General features: G+C 54.6%; 1 protein-coding gene across 1 annotated transcript; it reads left to right on the top strand.

Moving 5' to 3' along the window:
• The first annotated feature begins 3,352 nt into the window (after positions 1-3,352).
• On the top strand, positions 3,353-19,756 carry LOC132249836 (olfactory receptor 2D3-like). Its single transcript, XM_059725488.1, has 3 exons — positions 3,353-4,265; positions 13,866-13,979; positions 15,795-19,756. The coding sequence occupies exons 1-3, from the start codon at positions 3,474-3,476 to the stop codon at positions 16,779-16,781; spliced, it is 1,893 nt and encodes a 630-aa protein (XP_059581471.1). The 5' UTR covers positions 3,353-3,473; the 3' UTR covers positions 16,782-19,756.
• Positions 19,757-21,247: the final 1,491 nt, after the last annotated feature.

Genomic DNA, 21,247 nt, shown 5'->3' with positions numbered 1-21,247 from the left:
AGGGATCCTGGTTTTCTCTGTTGAAAATAAATCCTCAATTTCAGATTTAAAAAAGTACCCAAAATCCACATTTTTCCATGATTAAAATGAATCGCCCCTAATATACAGATATATATTTATAGTGGTGTTTCATTTTAATCATGGAAAGAGGTAGATTTACTTTTTTAATCCAAAAATTGGGGATTTTTTTTAACCAGAGAAAACTAAGATTTCTGATGAACAATCTTACACTGAATAGGAATATGATCATGACTGGTATTGCCAAGTGTGGGAAGACAATCTAAAACCAGCCCCTACATGACTGAAAATATCCTGGGGGTCTTCAAGAGGAGGTTAGACGAGTATGTAGCTGGGGTCATCTAGACCCAGCACTCTTTCCTGCCTATGCAGGGGGTCGGACTCGATGATTTATTGAGGTCCCTTCCGACCCGAACATCTATGAATATGAATCTATGAAAACTGAAACTGCAGATCCTGGAAGCTCAGGTCCAGTCACAAGAGGGAAGAGAGAGGAAAGAGACTGGAAGCACTGGTTAGCACTGGCCCAATGAATCAGGACGATGTCATAGATCAGCTTTTAAAGGGGGACACACACAGGCAGTTGGAGGGCTCTCCTGATACAGGTGTTGTGTCGCTGTTTGCCACCCGGTAACTGGGAGGAGCTCCCAGACACAATTAATCATGGGCAACAAAATGCTACCAACAAAGTGTGTGGAAGTGCGGTGTGTGTGTGTGGGCGTGCGTGTGCGTGTGCATCCTTGGAAAAGACACCTTGTTCTCGGACCTTTCCAACATGACCCAAAGAACAGGGCCGTCACCGGGGTGGTTTTTCGACCAGGTTCTTCTCCTGTGCAAACTAGGGGTGCCTGACTTGGACCGAGGTGACAGTCTGTAGATAAATATGATAATTTTAGGATTCCACCCTAGTATTGTCACATTTATGAGCCTGCGAGGCTTTGGACCCTGCTTCGGATCTGGAAAAGCTTTGGACACTTTGGCGTCTGAAGCAGCGTGTCCAGATCGAAGCTCTGGCTTCGTTGGGCTTTCCAAAGCGCTTCGGAAAAGCTTCGGAGCCGCTCTGGAGATCCGGCCATAGGTATAATGGGGAATCAGTGAAATATCTATAACTTTGTTGGGTTTTGTCTGATTTGGATGAAACTTGCAGGGGTGGTAGCCTCTGCTGAGACCATGAGTTTGGCTTTCAAGAATTTGGGGTGCAGTTCCCCCTCAAACCCCCACACCGATCTTCCTGAAACTTGACAGACTTCATGCTCTCAGTGGAGGCCACCACCCCTGCAAGTTTCATTGAAATCAGACAAAAAACCACCAAGTTGTAGATATTTCATTGATTCCCCATTATATCCTATGGCCGGATCTCCGACTTCGGAGCCGCTTCGGCCGGATCGAGGCAGAAACCCGGCCCAGAGCTCCGGATCGGATCGTGGCCATCCGAAGCAGCCGGATCCGAAGCCGGATCGGATCGCTGCCTGCTCGCACAGGCGTACCTGACCTCAGGGACTGCTGGCACACCCGTTCTGGGGAGATGCACTATCGTTGCCTTACGAACCAGGGGGAAAATGGGTCTCCTCCCAAACTCAGAGCAAACAGCAGGGCCGATATTACCCTAAGGTATGCTTCCGTTTTCTCCAGATGAGAACCTATTGATTTCTCCAACCGAGAACCCAGTTATTTCCCCAAATGAGAACCCAGTTAATTCCTTAATAAATTAGTTTTATTGAGCATTATCGAATAGAAAAATATTATAATTTCAGGATTTCACCCTGGTATGTCACATATCTGGGGCCTTACAGTAATCTCAGGGGTGGCTGACACAACCGTTTTGGAGAGACGCACTACAGCACGGTCCTTAGCAAAATAACATCTAATGACTTTGGTTGCATCAGTCACTACTAACTACTGTGACTTTAAGATATAGCTGTTATATCACCTATATGGATTGTTTAATATCAGGTCTTCTCTTACCTCCTTTCAGGCCTTGTGCTTTGTTTTAATTGTGTTTGTGGTTTCTTTGACTTGCTGACCAAGTCACTGTCACATCCGCAAAAGTTTACATTGCGGTTACTCAGAAACAGGCTTTGGACCTTCTGCTTAGCAGCACTTGTGCAGCTCGGCCTGGGCCCCGTGAAAACGGTCGGGGCTGGCAACACGAGACCGATGAGGAAAGCCTGCAAGGACCAGGGTGATGTAGCCTGGGGAGGAGAAGTCTGAGGGGGGATTTGATAAAAGTCAAAACTCCATCTCCAGCCGAACCTTGCCGCAGGGGGAGTGTAGGCTGGAGATGAGGAGGAGGTTTCTGCGTCTGAGGGTGGTCGAGCACCGGGACAGGTGCCCGGGGGAGTTGTGGCCTCTCCATCCCTGGAGGCGGTGATGAGTCGGCTGCACCGACACCTGTTTGGGCTGGTTTAGTCAGGGCTCATTGTCTATACACGCGCATCCATATTGCACAGGAACTATGGAAAGAGCTGACCCGAGCAGGGCGCGGGGCCCAAGGCAAATCAGCCCATGCGGGGCCCTGCCACCGCTCCAATCTGGGCCCCAGACCTGAAGAAGCTGCCACCACCAATGCTAGTAGTGGGGGATAGCAATCAGCTGGACGCAAAGCCTCCACCGCTCCACCTGGCTCTGCAAGGCCCCTCAAAGCACGTGGCCTGGGATGGCCCGGACTATGGCAACTTACATGGACTCGGGAGTAAATTTGCTACCTGCATGATGCAGGTCGCAGATATACCCCCCAAGTAGTTACTGCGCAGAAGGCATGTGTCGACACCTTACTGCGCAGTAACAATGGGTGTGTAAGGCAACATAAGACAATTAACATCCCAGTAGTTGCCTTAACACTATGTGGGCTGAGTGGGCCGGAGCCCAACCCGTGGGGCAGGGTGCTGGCGCAGGTACTGTGGTGCATGATCCTGCAGACACTGAAGACGTGGTGCTGCCAGCTGGGAAAGGCCTCAAAACTGCTTACTGTGCAGTAAATTACTGCAGAGTAAATACACTTGTAGACAAGCCCACTGACCATAAGCTGATTATGTTCAGTTTGGGCAAAGACAGAACCAGTGATAGATAGCTACTTGGTGAGACCAAAGAGCCAGTTCCCACAATGGCAAGGAGAGTGAGGAGTGAAATTCATATATCTGAGCACCAAGGGCCCTGCCCGTCGGCGTGACACGGCCCAGCCGCGCTGGGGAAAAGGCCGGTCTTGTGCTGGATTTCTGTCCCCACGCTCTGCCTCCGCTCACGGCCGGTCTCTCTCCCCGCAGGTAGCTGCCACCGGCCCCATGGACGGGGCGAACCAGACTCAGGTGACAGAGTTCGTCTTCCTGGGCTTCTCCCGCATCCTGCAGGGCCAGGCCTTCGTCTTCCTGGCCTTCCTCGCCATCTACCTCATCACCCTGCTGGGGAACTGCCTGATCCTCACCCTCATCGTGCTGGATCCCCAGCTGCACAGCCCCATGTACTTCTTCCTCGGCCACCTCTCCTTCCTGGACATGAGCTACTCCTCTGTCACCGTGCCCAAGATCCTTGTTAACTTTGTACACCAGCGAGAGACCATCTCCTACCGGGAGTGCATGGCACAGATGTTCTTCCTCATGACCTGTGCAGGAACGGAGTGTGCGCTGCTCACCGTCATGGCCTTTGACCGGTACGCGGCCATCTGCAAACCCCTGCACTACACTTGCATCATGAGCAAGAAGGTGTGTATCCCACTGGCCTCGGCCTGCTGGCTCTGGGGCATCCTGGACTCGGCCATCCACACCTTCCTGACCACCGACGTCTCCTTCTGTGGAGCCAACCAGATCCACCACATCTTCTGCGACGTCCCTCCCCTGCTGAAGATCGCCTGCAGCGACACCTACATCAACGAGATGGCTCTTCATGCTGCCAGCATCTTTGTAAGCCTGAGCCCATTTCTGCTCGTCCTCATCTCGTACGTCTACATCCTAGCGGCCATCCTCCGCATCCGCTCCAAAATGGGCAGGCGCAAAGCCTTCTCCACCTGCACCTCCCACCTGGTCGTGGTCATCATCTACTTTGGGATGGCCATCCTGAACTACAACCGGCCCAGCACCGGCTATTCCCTGGAGGTGGAAACGCTGATCTCCACGCTCTACTGCATCATCGCCCCCATGCTCAACCCCCTCATCTACAGCCTCCGCAACCAGGACGTGAGGGGGGCCTTGAAGAAGGTGCTTGGGCACAAGAGGAGGGACTGTGTTTCCACACATGGGGAATCAGGGCCAGGTTAGGGTCATGCCTAGGAGGTGAGTCCTGGTCCACCAGGACATTCAAGAAGCTTATCATCGCGATTCATGGAAAATTACTCTGTGACAGGATGTTTCCAGCACAACTAATCCACTTCACGGGATCAAGCATACATTGCCCCTTGTCCCGCCTTGGGCAGGGAACCGAGGCAGGACAATGGGCCACATGTTCCCTACTTACAGAGATGTGCCTCAGAGAGCTCCTGGGGCACGGTTACATGTGGGACCCCAGCTTCCTCCGCTCGCAGAGACCCACACCAGGGCATCTCTGAGGTGCATTTCTAAGTGAGGAAAGCCAGGCAGGCACTCCTGGGGTTTATGGGGCCTGATCCTGAATGGGAATTTATACAATCATAGTCATAGAAGTTGGGTCGGAAGGGACCTTGTAGATCTTCAAGTCCGACCCCCTGCCTGGGCAGGAGGAAAACTGGGCTCAAATGACCCCAGCCAGGTAGGCATCAAGCTGCTTTTTAAAGACCCCCAGGGTAGGAGCCAGCACCACTTCCCTTGGAAGTTGGTTCCGGATCCTAGCCGCCCTGACTGTGAAGTAGTTCCTACGGATGTCTAATCTAAACCTACTCTCCAACAACTCCTGGCCATTATTCCTTGTTATCCCGGGGGGCGCTAGGGGAAACAAGGTCTCCCCCAAACCCTTCTCATCCCCCCTAGTGAGTTTATAGATGGTCACAAGGTCTCCCCTCAGCCTTCTCTTGTGAAGGCTGAACAGGTTCAGGTCCCGTAGCCTCTCGTTGTAGGGTCTGCCCTGCTGTCCCAGGATCATGTGGGCGGCCCTCCTCTGGACCCTCTCCATGTTGTCCACATCCCTCTTGAAGTGGGGTGCCCAGAACTGGACACAGTACTCCAGCTGTGGCCTGACCAGTGTTGCGTAGAGGGGGAGGATCACCTCCTTGGCCCTGCTCGAGATGCACCTGTGGATGCACGATAGGGTCCGGTTAGCCCTGCCGACCGTGACCTCGCATTGTCGGCCCGTGTTCATCTTGGAGTCAGTGATGACTCCAAGATCCCTTTCTGCCTCCGTGCTCTCAAGAAGGGAGTTTCCCATCTTATAAGTGTGCTACCGGTTACTACTGCCCACGTGCAGCACCCTGCACTTGTCCGTATTGAAACGCATCCTGTTTTTGTTTGCCCACCCCTGCAACCTATCCAGGTCTTGCTGCAGTCTTTCCCTCCCTGCTAACGTGCCCACCTCTCCCCATATATTGGTATCATCAGCAAATTTGAACAGGTTGCTTTTCACCCCGTCGTCCAAATGGCTGATAAAGAAATTGAACAGCACGGGCCCAAGGACCGGGCCCTGGGGGACTCTGCTGCCCACTTCCCCCCAGGTCGAATATGACCCGTCCACCACCACTCTCTGAGTACGACCCTTCAGCCAATTCACAATCCATCTGATCATGTAGGCATCGATGCCACAGTTGCCTAGATTTTTAATTCCCAGGGCATGCAGGATCAGGCCCCTCAAGTCCTAAGACCCCAGCCTAGCTCTGGGCTGCCCGCGCTCTCACACTGGACAGCAAAAAAAACATCAGCTGTAACAGGAACTACAACTACCTTTCCTGCAACCACAGATTCTGGGCAGTTGTGGCAGGACAAGGAGTATGGACATCTGTGCATTTGGCCGTCTGAAATGGCAGCAAAAAAGGCAACGTCTGTGTCCACCTTTATGGAGAATGTGACCCTCTCCGGGAATGGGAGCTTGCAGAAGAAGGGCCTCTCCATGGGGGTCAGCACTGTGCCTCGAGACAGGATAGGGCAGGGGCACCTCTGTGGTAATGACCAAAGCCCCTCACTCCACTGCTGGCCTCCACATCCTGCTGTTTGCTCTCAGGCAATGTCAGTGAGGGGCACTGCACATCCCAGGCCAAAGCCAGTGTGCGGCTTCTCTTGGAATTATCTCCTCTCAGGAGATGTCACATCCATGAAGGAGCCATGCTGCCTTCTCCTGCTCCGTGGCAGACCCCAGCTGTGTGCATGACTCCCCCGGGTGTCAAATCTGCCATGTGCGTTGCTGAGTGCTCCAAGAGCAGCAGACGGCAATGCATCAGAAGCTGAGCTCCAGACCCCAGACTGCAACCCCGTTAGCCTTTTAGCCCTTTTCTGGGCACAATCAGCACTCAGGGCACCAGGAAGCTCAACCAGGAAGAGGAAGTTTGGCCTGGTCATGAGAATTGGCAGAGGCTGGGCTGTGATTGCATCTCCTGCTTCTCAATGGCCTGGGTCTGCATTGAGGCAGCTGCTCTCTCCAACATGCATGGGGGCTGATTCCCTCTGGGAAGAGGGAAACCCATGGACTGGGTGTTGGCACTGGGTCTATGACACAGATCCCTTGTTCCGGGAGGACCCGAACCCTCAGACTGACCACAACTTCTCCGTTCGATAATAGGTGAAATTTATTGATACGCACTGATAGCACATAAGGGCACTGGATCGCTGAAGGGGGGCTGGGTCCCCCAGTGGCTGATCGCTGAGCCAGTGGTGAAACCGGTGAAACCAGTAGTGCACTTTCAGTGGCACTTCCAGTTTCACAGCTGGCATTTCCAGGGGGCTCATGGCCAATCTCAGGGGTTGCACGTGCACCTGCATGCACCCCCTACGTGTCACCAGTGTTGGCCAGCATATAAGGATTAAGTGATTTTAGACGTGTTAAAAGGGGTCCCTGAACCCAAATTTGATGAAAGGCTCAATTTATTTTGTATTGCTCCAGGCGATTTTCACCAAAAGTCCCTTTGTTCTTCCCTCCCCCCATTCTCTCTCTCTGATTAATAAAAGGCTATCTTGCTCAGCATGCCTAGCTGTGAATGCCTGAGGGAAGACGGGTCAGATGGCATGTCACTTCTAGCAGTGCTTTGCCGTTTATTAATTAATTCACTCCAACCTGAGAATATACTGGAAGGCTTCAGGCTACAAGGAGCACCGAGAAATACTTCCAGGGGGCAAAGCACCCCCAGGGCTGGCTGGGTGTGTGTACCCTGGGCTGCACAGAGCCCTAACAGAGACCAGTGCCTGGGTGGTGGCAGCATTCCCCCAGGCTTGTGGGAAGTCTCCAGGAGGAGGGACGGCCAGAAGTAAGGGACCCAGGAAAAAACTCCTGAAGCATGGTGTTGGGCTAGGCACAGTGAGGTGGGTGGCTCAGCATAGTTGTGCCCTCTAGTGTCCTGCCACACCACAAAAGGCTCTGCACCACGTTGGTGCTCTGCCCCATCCCGCTTGGCCTCAGCTCGACACCCACCACATGGCTGCAGCCTCCTGGGAGGAACCTGGGGAAGGACCCAGCTGCTCCCCACATGCACAGACACATGGCCAGCCCCACTGTCCAACAAGACCACAAGGACACAGAGAGAAAGGGGTTTCTTCCTAGGTAGGGGCCAGGCAGGCTGAAGAGAGGGGCCCTGATGGGGCTGTGGGGCTGTGAGCACAGCCTGGAGGGGCCTCCACTAAGGCCACCTGCACCACAGCAGTGCTGGAGAATCCTGTGCTGGGAGGGAGCAGAGGCCAGGGCTCCTGCCCCTACTGGGGCTCCCCCGAGCCCAGGCAGTACTGGTCCAGCACTGAAGCTGCGGGCTGAGGCCAAGAAAGCCAGCGACAGCCCCGGTGTTGATGGCCTGGTCCTGTGTGCCAGGGTCCCTGGATCTGTGGGATGTGGGATCTGACCCACCCAGCCTGAGGGGGGTCATGGGGCATGGAGGCATGAAGCCCTGTCATAGCATGAGGGTGCTCCCAGCCTGCCCTGAGCTCTTGGGTAAGGGCTGGGGCTGCTCCCTGCTGGGGGCTGATGTTATTCAATCCCCACTCAGGCTTCTCTTCTCCAGATTCAGTCAGCCCAACTCCCTCAGCCTTTCCACACCAGTCATGTCCCCCAGCCCTCCAACCATTTCTGTTGCCCTCCACTGGACTCTCTGCAACTTGTCCACATCCTTCCTGTAGTAGGGGCCCAAAACTGGACACAGGACTCCAGATGTGGCCTCCCCAGTGCAGAATAGAGGGGAAGGATCACTGCCCTCGATCTGCTGGCAACGCTCCTACTGATGCAGCCCAGGATGCCGTTTGCCTTCCTGGCACCAAGGGCACACTGCTGGCTCCTGTTCAGCTCCTTTTCCATGGTTACCCCCAGGTCCTTTTCTGCAGAGCTGCTGCCCAGCCCGTAGCCCTCAGCCTGCACCAGTGCTTGGGATTGTCCCATCCTAAGTGTAGGAGTTTGCATTTCTCCTTATTGACCTTGTTCCTCCCTGGCACACAAGTCACTTAGGGACTGGCCTGCCCTGGGCAGAGAAGCTGCACTCATGGCACTGGTTGTTAGTGGCCAGGATATTCCCTGCCAGGGGCCTGGCATCAAAGGACCCCCCATCCCCATTGCCAGGGATAGGAAAGACACTGTTCTGCTACTGGGATGTTGGGTGCTGACACACGAGCTGCCCCGAGAGCCCTGCGGCCAGTGACTGCCTGGAATGGGGCAGCGAAGCCAGTCGTGGGACAGCACCCCCTCCCGCCTCAGTCTGTGACCTGGAGGGCTCAATTAGCCCCTGGCATTTGTCTGGGAGAGGCCAAAGTTGTGCAGGGGCCAATTAGTCCTGATCTAACAAGACTCCAGGAACAAAACCACCGTGCTGGAAAGCAACGTTTCCTGCTCCGCTTCGCTGCTTAGGACCCACTCTCAATTGCTGTCTGCCCCCCACGGGCCTGGCACTAATGACAACAGCAGGGAAGACACTGTGACCTCGTTACCCGGCCTGCTCTTTGTAGCATACAAACGAGGCCCGGGGGAACTATTAAAGGCTTGTTTGTCAGCAGCGCTCGGCCCTGACTCCCAAACTTTTTGGTACTAAACGTGGTTGATTGTATCAGGAAGTAGATTCCCAAAATCAGCAGGGGATGAGGCTAGGGTGGCCACCATCTTGAAACGTGAAGGCAGGACACATGCCCCTCTCCCCCCACCTCCTCTGGCTGGACACCTGGAGCAGAGCTGAATGGGGCAGGGATGGATGCAGGCTGTCCGCTATGGGTTTGGGGCTTCCCACCCTGCTGCCCCCCAACGGGAGCCCCATGCCAGATGCCCTGCATTCACCTCCTGTGGCTCTGTCCCACTCCACACTCATGTCAGATGCACTGCCCTGGCTGGGCAGCACCCCAAAGCCCTGCCCCACTCCATCCCTCACTGTGGAGACCTTGATCTGCCCCTTTCCCATCCTCATGCCCCCTCCCCTCCATAGACTTACCTGCAGGGAGCTGCTCTGTAGGCTCCTTCCTGGCTACATGCATGTATCTGGGCTTGCACATGCATGTGGCACCTTCCTGGCAGCCCAAAGCAGCCCCTTGTAGGGTGAAATGCTTCCAACCTACAAGGGGAAATCCACCAATCCTGCAGATCCCTGCATGATGCTGCATATTCGGGACAAATGTTGTCATGGACTCATGAAACCCAGGACTGGGACTGGAGTTTCCCATGGAGGGAATGTCCTGCCCAATTAGGGACATGTGGTCACCCTAGGCAGTGACAGTGCAGGGCCAAGGCCAGGGACAGGGCCACGATGAGCTGGCTGCACATCCCTGCAACGGGGGCCACTTCCATGGCCCTTGCTCCTGAGACCAGGCAGGCGGGAGGCAGTCAGGGCCCTGGCAAGGGAGAGGCCTGGTCAGAACAACTGGGACACAGAGGCCCGGGTCTAGGAGTGTCCTGGGACCCCACAGACGACCACAGTCTCTGCTCTCACCAGCAACATGGGAACCACAGAGAAAGATTCATGACCCAACAAGGCAGGAACAGGGCCAATAAAGCGCTGGTCTGGAGCAAGCGGCAGAGGACCTGTTATGAGCAATGATGGTTGAAAGGGACGGAGAAGAGAGAGGCTCACTCTGCCCATCCTGCCCTGGGCACAGAGCAGCCCCTTCAGCCCCTTCCCCTGGCCAGGACCCCTGTCCCATGCCATCCCCTCTGCTCTGCTGCCTGTGCCCGGCTCTCCCTGGCCACCGAGGGCGACACAAAGCCCAACACAGCAAGGGGTCGACACTTACCCGCTCCTGCCTGCAAGCAAGAGCGAGGGGCATGCAGGGCTGGGGGTAGCTGGGGTCCGCGGTGATGGGCATGCACAGAGGAGAGCCTTGTACACCAGAGCAAGCACAGGGAGGGAGAAACGCAGTACTGGATGTCGCTGGAACGCCTGAGCTCCAGTCCCCAGCTCAGCCCCCTTGCTCCTTCCCTCCCAAGCCAGCACAGCCCAGGCTCAGGGGAGCACCAGTGGGGACGGAGCTCTGGCCCCTGCTCCCCTCCCAGCATAGCCTCAGTTCTGCACCCCCAGCACCACTGCAGGCTCCTGGGATTCATACACTCATAGGTTGTCAGGGGCTTGATGGGACCTCGGAAGATCATCGGGTCCAGCCTCCTGCACCAGGTAGGAAAGACAGGTGGGGTCAGCTGACCCCAGCTAGGTGACCGTGCACTCTCCTCTTGAAGCCCTGGAGGCCCCAGCTCCTCCCCACATGCTGGGCTGGCCCCACTGCCGAATGGGGCCCGAGCCCACTCCTGTCGATGGGAGCTGGAGGATCAGGGCTGAGCTGACCCTGCAGCCCCACGGGGTGGGCAGCTGTGAGCAGGGTCCTCAGGTGCCCGGCACTGACAGGAGCCCGAGGAGAGAGCAGGGCAGGAGCAGCAGGACTCAGGTGTGGGCATGAGGGGACGAGGGACCAGGTGCAGCAGGAGGTCGTGAGCCCCAGGTGAGGAGTCAGGGCCCAGGTCTCAGCTCCAACACCGGCCTCCAGCCTGGACACACACGGAGAGCCATGGAGACGGGCTGGTCTGCGGGGATGCAGCTGGGGAGGCAGGAGAGCCCCTGCTCCAGGCTCCCTCCGTCCCTCTCAGCCCTGGCACCAGTGCCCAAGAAGCCCTCGGGGCTCAGGGAGCAGGAGGGGCCGTCTACGGGGTTGCTGCTCTCAGGAGCCGGGGAAGTCAACCTCCTCTTTGCTGAGCCACCGGCCATGGCCCCGGTGCCGGGGTGACTGTGTCGGCCCCGTTGTATGGAGAACCAGCAGGAGGGGCAAGGCTCAGCGCCCGGGGGGTGTCCAAGACCACTGCCCACCACTGCCGGGCAGGACCTCCCTGACCCCTGGCCCTGAAACCATCCTTCGTCCCCAGGGAAGCGGCCGTGGCCCCCGGCACCTGCCCCCCCGCCCCAGGAAGGTGCCTGCAGGCTCTGCTCAGGCTCTTTGCGTCACACAAGGGCAGAGAGGCAGAGTCTCAAAGTCTGCCCTGGTCCTTGCCCCGGTCCCTGGCCCTTCCCAGCAGGATGCTCTGAATCTGCTTTAGCTGCATGGAAGAGGGGCCAGAGCCCCCGTTAACCAGGAACATCTCCAGCCTCCAAATGGGGGTGAGCAGGGGCATGGGGAGCTCTGCCCCCCGCACTCTGCCTCCTGCCCGGGGCTGTGAAAATAAATGTCATTTTCTTAACATGCTTAGATAATTTGTAAAAACTAAGTCAGGCTGTCAGAGCAGACCATCAAGTCAGGTGAAGAAGAAACAGGACCAGCATTGCACAAGGGGGAAGGAAAGGAGATAAGAAGCCCTCCCTCTCTCCCAAGGATAGAAATCCCAAATCACTGACACTTGCCAAGTCCACAAAAGATCTGGTTCAGTCCAGTTCCAAAAGTTTCAGTGAAACAAAGACATTTAAATCAGACCAATCAGAAGTCACTTATTAGAATATTAAAACCAGCCACCTATAACTACTGGGCATGGGCTGGAGGGATATTTGGAGAGCTCAGCAAATTCAGGAGGACCTGCTGCCAATCTGCGTGCCCCCCTTCTCCCACCCCTCGAGGCGCCTGATCCGGGGTAGGTGCAAATCTATGCAGTGGTGTTATGGGCAGACAGACAGACTTTGGCATAAATGTGTGTTCTCGTGTTTTAAGGTGCAAGAAAATAGAAGCTGGGCTGCAGACCCGTTTCTGCCTCTTTTCTCAGTAGCCTGCTCACGAGGTGCCCTGTAATCTGGGTAACAGAACTGGCGCCCGAATGGGACGCAGGCTGCTGCGGGGTATTACCGGTAGCACTGTATGTTTCCACTATTTCTTTGGCAGGTGAGGTATTTGCAGCTAGACTTTTGCCCCATTGGTAAAAGTCAGTCATCTGGCATGGGTAGCACTAACACCCTGCCTGATAACGAGGGAATGGGATCATCTCAAACAAGAGGTATCTGAGATGGGGGGGATCAGGATGGAAACAGGGCACATTTGACACCCCAAAATCCTGGGAGACCCTCTGTGACGAATGGAGTGAGTGGATCGGGGGGTTCAAAAGAGGATGGTGCTGGACTGTATCAGTGGGGGCAGACGACAGGACAAAGAGCAACGGGCTCAAGTTGCAGCAATTTTCAGATTTAAAAAAGTACCCAAAAGCTACATTTTTCCATGATTAAAATGAATCGCCCCTAATATAGAGATATATATTTATAGTGGTATTTCATTTTAATTATGGAAAGAGGTGGATTTTGGATTACTTTTTTAATCCAAAAATTGGGGATTTTTTTTAACCAGAGAAAACTAGGATTTCTGATGATCAATCTTACACCGAATATGAATATGATCGTGACTGGCATTGCCAAGAGGGGGAAGACAATCTAAAACCAGCCCCTACATGACTGAAAACTAAAACTGCAGATCCTGGAAGCTCAGGTCCAGTCACAAGAGGGAAGAGAGAGGAAAGAGACTGGAAGCACTGGTTAGCACTGGCCCAATGAATCAGGACGATGTCATAGATCGGCTTTTAAAGGGGGACACACACAGGCATTTGGAGGGCTCTCCTGATCCAGGTGTTGTGTCGCTGTTTGCCACCCGGTAACTGGGAGGAGCTCCCAGACACAATTATTCACGGGCAACAAAATGCTACCAACAAAGTGTGTGGAAGCGCGGTGTGTGTGTGTGGGCGTGCGTGTGCGTGTGCATCCTTGGAAAAGACACCTTGTTCTTGGACCTTTCCAACATGACCCAAAGAACAGGGCCGTCACCGGGGTGGGTTTTCGACCAGGTTCTTCTCCTGTGCAAACTAAGGGTGCCTGACTTGGACCGAGGTGACAGTCTGTAGAAAAATATGATAATTTTAGGATTCCACCCTAGTATTGTCACATTTATGAGCCTGCGAGGCTTCGGACCCAGCTTCAGATCTGGAAAAGCTTTGGACACTTTGGCGTCTGAAGCAGCGTGTCCGGATCGAAGCGCTGGCTTCGTTGGGCTTTCCGAAGCACTTCAGAAAAGATTCAGAGCCGCTGTGGAGATCCGGCCATAGCTATAATGGGGAATCGGTGAAATATCTATAACTTTCTTGGGTTTTGTCTGATCTCGATGAAACTTGCAGGGGTGGTAGCCTCTGCTGAGACCATGAGTTTGGGCTTCAAGAATTTGGGGTGCAGTTCCCCCCAAACCCCCACACCGATCTTCCTGAAACTTGACAGACTTCATGCTCTCAGTGGAGGCCACCACCCCTGCACGTTTTATTGAAATCAGACAAAAAACCACCAAGTTGTAGATATTTCACTGATTCCCCATTATATCCTATGGCCGGATCTCCGACTTCAGAGCAGCTTTGGCCGGATCGAGGCAGAAACCCGGCCCAGAGCTCCGGATCGGATCGTGGCCATCCGAAGCAGCCGGATCCGAAGCCGGATCGGATCGCTGCCTGCTCGCACAGGCGTACCTGACCTCAGGGACTGCTGGCACACCCGTTTTGGGGAGATGCACTACCATTGCCTTACGAACCAGGGGGAAAATGGGTCTCCTCCCAAACTCAGAGCAAACAGCAGGGTCGATATTACCCTAAGATATGCTTCCGTTTTCTCCAGACGAGAACCTATTGATTTCTCCAAACGAGAACCCAGTTATTTCCCCAAATGAGAACCCAGTTAATTCCTTAATAAATCAGTTTTATTGAGCGTTATAAAATAGAAAAATATTATAACTTCAGGATTTCACCCTGGTATGTCACATATCTGGGGCCTTACAGTAACCTCAGGGGTGGCTGACACAACCATTTTGGAGAGACACACTACAGCACGGTCCTTAGCAAAATAACATCTAATGACTTTGGTTGCATCAGTCACTACTAACTACTGTGACTTTAAGATATAGCTGTTATATCACCTATATGGATTGTTTAATATCAGGTCTTCTCTTACCTCCTTTCAGGCCTTGTGCTTTGTTTTAATTGTGTTTGTGGTTTCTTTGACTTGCTGACCAAGTCACTGTCACATCTGCAAAAGTTTACATTGCGGTTACTCAGAAACAGGCTTTGGACCTTCTGCTTAGCAGCACTTGTGCAGCTCGGCCTGGGTCCCGTGAAAACGGTCGGGGCTGGCAACACGAGACCGATGAGGAAAGCCAGCAAGGACCAGGGTGATGTAGCCTGGGGAGGAGAAGTCTGCGGGGGGATTTGATAAAAGTCAAAACTCCATCTCCAGCCGAACCTTGCCGCAGGGGGAGTGTAGGCTGGAGATGAGGAGGAGGTTTCTGCGTCTGAGGGTGGTCGAGCACCGGGACAGGTGTCCGGGGGAGTTGTGGCCTCTCCATCCCTGGAGGCGGTGATGAGTCGGCTGCACCAAGACTTACATGGACTCAGGAGTAAATTTGCTACCCGCATGATGCAGGTTGCAGTTATACCCCCGAGTAGTTACTGCACAGTAAGGCATGTGTAGACACCTTACTGCGCAGTAACAATAGGCGTGTAAGGCAACATAAGACAATTAACATCCTAGGAGTTGCCTTAACACTATGTAGGCTCAGCGGGCCGGAGCCCAGCCCGTGGGGCAGGGTGCTGTCGCAGGTACTGTGGTGCACGCTCCTGCAGACACTGAAGCCGTGGTTCTGCCAGCAGGGAAAGGCCTTAAAACTGCTTACTGTGCAGTAAATTACTGCGCAGTAAGTTACTGCAGAGTAAATACACTTGTAGACAAGCCCACTGACCATAAGCTGATTATGTTCAGTTTGGGCAGAGAGAGAACCAGTAATAGATAGCTACTTGGTGAGACCAAAGAGCCAATTCCCACAATGGCAAGGAGAGTGAGGAGTGAAACTCAGTGGGAAATAAAAATCAGAGAGCAAAAATGTGAATGAAAAGAGGGAGGATTTTCAAGACAAATTGATGGCATGGACAAGAGCCGTCATTCTACAATCGAGGGTGGGGACAGCTTTGGCTCAGAGCCTGTCCTGCCCGGTGGGGAAGGAACCTGTCCATTGGCGGGAGCTCAGCTGGTGGCAAAATCTGCAGGGAGCCTGGGGATGAGGAGCAGTGGCCAGGTACTATAGCAGGGACGTCCCAGACGTCCCAGACTCAATTCACTCCAGGGGTGCAGAGGACCAGAGCTGTGTGATCCATGTACAATGTGTGTGAGCCCCAAGAGCCCTGTCCGTCGGCGTGACACGGCCCAGCCGTGCTGGGGAAGGGGCTGATCTTGCTCCGGATCCCTGTCCCCGCGCTCTGCTTCCACTCACTGCTGGTCTCTCTCCCCACAGGTAGCTGCCACCGGCCCCATGGACGGGGCGAACCAGACACAGGTGACAGAGTTCGTCTTCCTGGGCTTCTCCCGCGTCCTGCAGGGCCAGGCCTTCGTCTTCCTGGCCTTCCTCGCCATCTACCTCATCACCCTGCTGGGGAACTGCCTGATCCTCACCCTCATCGTGCTGGATCCCCAGCTGCACAGCCCCATGTACTTCTTCCTCGGCCACCTCTCCTTCCTGGACATGAGCTACTCCTCTGTCACCGTGCCCAAGATCCTCATCAACTTTGTACGCCAGCGGGAGACCATCTCCTACCGGGAGTGCATGGCACAGATGTTCTTCCTCATGACCTGCGCAGGAACGGAGTGTGCGCTGCTCACCGTCATGGCCTTTGACCGGTACGCGGCCATCTGCAAACCCCTGCACTACACCCGCATCATGAGCAAGAAGGTGTGTGTCCCACTGGCCACGGCCTGCTGGCTCTGGGGCATCCTGGACTCGGCCATCCACACCTTCCTGGCCACTGACATCTCCTTCTGTGGAGCCAACCAGATCCACCACATCTTCTGCGACGTCCCTCCCCTGCTGAAGATCGCCTGCAGCGACACCTACATCAACGAGATGGCTCTTCATGCTGCCAGCATCTTTGTAAGCCTGAGCCCATTTCTGCTCGTCCTCATCTCGTACCTCTACATCGTGGCAGCCATCCTCCGCATGCACTCCAGAATGGGCAGGCGCAAAGCCTTCTCTACCTGCACCTCCCACCTGGTCGTGGTCATCGTCTACTTTGGGATGGCCAACCTCAACTACAACCGGCCCAGCACCGGCTATTCCCTGGAGGTGGACACGCTGATCTCCACGCTCTACTGCATCATCACCCCCATGCTCAACCCCCTCATCTACAGCCTCCGCAACCAGGACGTGAGGGGGGCCTTGAAGAAGGTGCTTGGGCACAAGAGGAGGGACTGTGTTTCCACACATGGGGAATCAGGGCCAGGTTAGGGTCATGCCTAGGAGGTGAGTCCTGGTCCACCAGGACATTCAAGAAGCTTATCATCATGATTCATGGAAAATTACTGACTTGACTCTCTTAGGTTATAAAAAGGTATCGTCAAATGAGCCGGACGAACCGTGACAGGATGTTTCCAGCACAACTAATCCACTTCACGGGGTCAACCATACATTGCCCCTTGTCCCGCCTTGGGCAGGGAACCGAGGCAGGACAATGTGCCACATGTTCCCTACTTACAGAGATGTGCCTCAGAGAGCTCCTGGGGCACGGTTACATGTGGGACCCCAGCTTCCTCCGCTCGCAGAGACCCACACCAGGGCATCTCTGAGGTGCATTTCTAAGCGAGGAAAGCCAGGTAGGCACTCCTGGGGTTTATGGGGCCTGATCCTAAATGGGAATTCCCAGGGCATGCAGGATCAGGCCCCTCAAGTCCTGAGACCCCAGCCTAGCTCTGGGCTGCCTGCGCTCTCACACTGGACAGCAAAAAAACCATCAGCTGTAACAGGAACTACGACCACCTTTCCTGCAGCCACAGATTCTGGGCAGTTGTGGCGGGACAAGGAGTATGGACATCTGTGCATTTGGCCTTCTGAAATGGCAGCAAAAAAGGCAACGTCTGTGTCCACCTTTATGGAGAACGTGACCCTCTCCGGGAATGGGAGCTTGCAGAAGAAGGGCCTCTCCATGGGGGTCAGCACTTTGCCTCGTCTGCCTCGAGACAGGATGGGCCAGAGACACCTCTGTGGAAATGACCAAAGCCCCTCACTCCACTGCTGGCCTCCACATCCTGCTGTTTGCTCTCAGGCAATGTCAGTGAGGGGCACTGCACATCCCAGGAATAAGCCAGTGTGCGGCTTCTCCTGGAATTATCTCCTCTCAGGAGATGTCACATCCATGAAGGAGCCATGCTGCCTTCTCCTGCTCCGTGGCAGACCCCAGCTGTGTGCATGACTCCCCCGGGTGTCAAATCTGCCATGCGTGTTGCTGACTGCTCCAAGTGCAGCAGACGGCAATGCATCAGAAGCTGAGCTCCAGACCCTAGACTGCAACCCCGTTAGCCTTTTAGCCCTTTTTTGGGCACAATCAGCACTCAGGGCACCAGGAACCTCAGCCAGGAAGAGGAAGTTTGGCCCGGTCATGAAAATTGTCAGAGGCTGGGCTGTGATTGCACCTCCTGCTTCCCAACGGCCTGGGTCTGCATTGAGGGGCAGCTGTGCTCTCCAACATGCATGGGGGCCGATTCCCTCTGGGAAGAGGGAAACCCATGGACTGGGTGTGGGCACTGGGTCTATGACCCAGATACCTTCTTCCGGGAGGACCCGAACCCTCAGACTGGCCACAACTTCTCCATTCCATAAGAGGTGAATTTTATTGATGTACACTGATAGCACGTAAGAATAATGCAAACAACTCTTTATCTATGAGTCCTGGAGCTGTCAGAGAAGGAAGGTACATCAGACAGTACGTGAGCTTCAACCTGAGGTTTTCTCTTGAATGTCATGCATCAGCAGCTTGGAGTTTGAAGACCAAGGCCCACCCCACTCCATGGGGGTGGGTGAGGGGCTGCTGGTGTGCCCCCTTTCTATGGTGGCCTCGGATTCCCCTCTTGGGGACACTTTTGCATCCTTTCTGCCTGCTGATGACTCTTCACCTCTGGGCCATGTTGATTGGTCTCCCTGGGGTCCATGATCTGTCCTGTCAGCATATTCCTTTGTTCCAACAAACCCAACACATGTATACATCCTAATTTGGGCTTTTACCAGTTTCTCCTAATTTGGTCTGTTTCCCAAAGCCAGAAATCAAGGGCTGTGCAGTTGGGCACTATGACCAAGCCAACACACCAAAGTCCCTTGTTTCTGTTATGGAATAGTGTGGTACATGTCTTTAATTTCCCAGCCTCTGTGTCTGCTGGCTCCAGACACCATAGGCCTTGAAGCAAACCTTGTCATAAACAGGCTTTTAGAAATCAATTAACCCTTGTCATTGCCCTGTACCATTATTGTAATGCATATCTACTTTACTTACAAGCCAGTTTCTAGGAGCAAACCTCTACATTTTCTAGCCATCGCAGTGCAGGACTGTTGCATCCAGGACAGCTCAGACACTTCAGGCCCCTTCTTTGCACTGTCTGCAATGGGGCTGTGGGGGCCACAGCTCGATGGGGCCATGGAACTTGCCTGGCACTTGTAGCTGTGAGAGCAGGACCCAGGGCTTGGGCAGCTAGGGTCTTGAGTGTCAAAGGCCTGGGGCAGCGCAACTTTGAGGCAGGAATTCCTGTGTCTAAGGAGAGGAGACGCAAGTGAAACCCAAGCAGTGCAGCGATGAGGAAGCTCTGCCCCCCAGGCTGCTTGGCTGCGTGACATCTGTCCGCCCAGGGCTGAGATGTGTCAGGAGGATTTGAAGCCTCCCCAAGGGGTGCTGCTGCAGGCCAGGCTGGGGATGAGACTGGGCCGTGCCAATGCTCCTGCTGGCATCAACCCTGCAGGGTCCTGGCTGGAGGGTCTTGTCCCGGCACTCAGGCTCAGCCCACACTGCACTGGGGCAGGAAAGGATTTCCCCCCTGCTCACACTGGTGCGAACTGGGGGGTTTCCCCTTCCTCTGCAGTGGGGGCACGGCCTCAGCCTGGCAGCAGCAGGATGTTGGCAGTCGCGGCCCCCCTGCTTTCCCGGGGGTAGGGGCAGTGGTGATGCCTGGAGCTGTGTCAGGGGTAAGGGTATCTTGTGTAGAGTTTAGACCAGGGGCAGGCAATTATTTCAGCTGCAGGGCTGATTAACAAGTTTTGATCAGCTGTGAGGGCCACATGGGTAGCCCCGCCCCGGACAGCTGCCCCACCCCCTGGTTACCATCTTGGGACTGGGAGTCCCATCCCAACACAGGAGTCCCTCTTGCCAACGGAAGTTCCTCTCCTTGCTCCAGAAGTTCTCCTTTTAGGAGAGGGTGTTGTCATCTTGAAACTGGAGAAAAAAACAACTCCTATACTAAAAAAATAAATCAAAAAAATCAAACATTTGCTATAACTTATTTTATTTAAAAAATATTTTGTCATGATTTACATGCTTTTGCATCACGCAGCTACAAGTGATTGCATCATAGCTCAAAATAGTCTAACTCTTGTACACTGCATGGGGGGCAAAAGGTGTGTGGGGGAGGGTAGGAGTGTGGCGGGGTGTGGGGTATGTGACTGGGGTGGGGAGGTATGTTAAGGGTGGGGTGTGTGTGAGGGTGTGTGGGGCTGGGAGGGGGGGCGGGGGGTGTCCCTCGAGTGTGCCAGTCTCTGGAGCTGCACATGGCATCAGTGAGCCAAGTGCTCCCACCCCAGTCCATGGGCACACATAGTGGCAGGGCCAGCCCCACCAGCCCCATAGTGCAGGCTCCCTGTGCTCCTGGCCCCCTTTACCCCAGTGGGAGTCTCTGGCTCTGGCCTGGCGGGCGCTTGTGCCTCAAATCCCACTCAGGGAGGCTGGAAACAGCCTCAGGCAGGGGGAAGTGGGGGCAGGCAAAAGCCTCTGCCAGGCAGAAGCTTCTTGTCCCCAGTGCCCCTGACCTTGGGGCGGGGGCAAGTTAGGCTAGGCTGGGACGGGGGGTTGATTCCTTAGTACGGAGGCACCAGCTTCCAGAGGGGCAGCCCAGGGCCAGGACCCATGATAATTCGACTTACGGAGGGGCCCCGCAGGTGGATTGAATCACCTGGCAGGCCGAATCCAGCCCATGGGCTGTATTTTGCCTGCCCCTGGTTTAAATTATGGTTTTATGGGCTGCTTGGACAGGGATGATCCTGCCGCAGGCAGAGGTAGGAATACATGTGACCTCTGCACATCCCTTCCAGCCTCACGGCTCTAGGATTTCTATGAAAAGCTACAATTCCAGAAACGTGAAAATTCACCAGTCAAAAGATGTGCAAGAATGAATAAACCGCAGCAGCACCAACATCTCTATGTAAACGACAGAAAAAAGTGAAGTAGTAGCAAGTACCGCTCATGGAGGAGGTGAGCAGCCCTCAGTGATGAAAGAACAGGTTAGGGCAGGGGTGGGCAATTATTTTAGGCGGAGGGCCACTTACTGAGTTTTGGCAAGCCATCGAGGGCTACATGACAGGCAGCCACGGGCAGGTAAATATTAATTTTCTTAACTTTTTAGGGGTCCCGCGGGCTGGATAGAATGGCCTGGTGGGCCGCATCTGGCCCATGGGTCGCATCTGGCCCACGGGCCGCATTTTGCCCCCCCCCCCAGGCTAGGGACTGCTTAGAAAAGCTGGACATGTATAAGTCCATGTGGCCAGATGTGATGCACCTGAGAGAATTGGCTGATGTGATTGCAGAGCCACTGGCCATCTTCTTTGGAAACTCATGGTGGTAGGGAGAGGTCCTGGATGATTGGAAAAAGGAAAATCTAGTGCCCATCTTTAAGAAAGGGAAGAAGGAAGATCTGGGGATCTACAGGTCCATCAGCCTCATC

Source organism: Alligator mississippiensis, chromosome 4 (assembly GCF_030867095.1).
Source record: "Alligator mississippiensis isolate rAllMis1 chromosome 4, rAllMis1, whole genome shotgun sequence".
Classification (NCBI taxonomy): Eukaryota; Metazoa; Chordata; order Crocodylia; family Alligatoridae; genus Alligator; species Alligator mississippiensis.
This window is presented reverse-complemented; position numbering and strand designations above follow the sequence as displayed.

Excerpts from the sequence above, each read along its gene's own strand:
- LOC132249836 (XM_059725488.1), top strand. The coding sequence starts at position 3,474 with ATGTACTTCTTCCTCGGCCACCTCTCCTTCCTGGACATGAGCTACTCC. Across the intron at positions 4,266-13,865 it reads ATGGGGAATCAGGGCCAGGT|AGCAGCTTTGGCCGGATCGA; the intron begins TAGGGTCATGCC and ends CTCCGACTTCAG. Across the intron at positions 13,980-15,794 it reads CGCTGCCTGCTCGCACAGGC|GTAGCTGCCACCGGCCCCAT; the intron begins GTACCTGACCTC and ends CTCTCCCCACAG.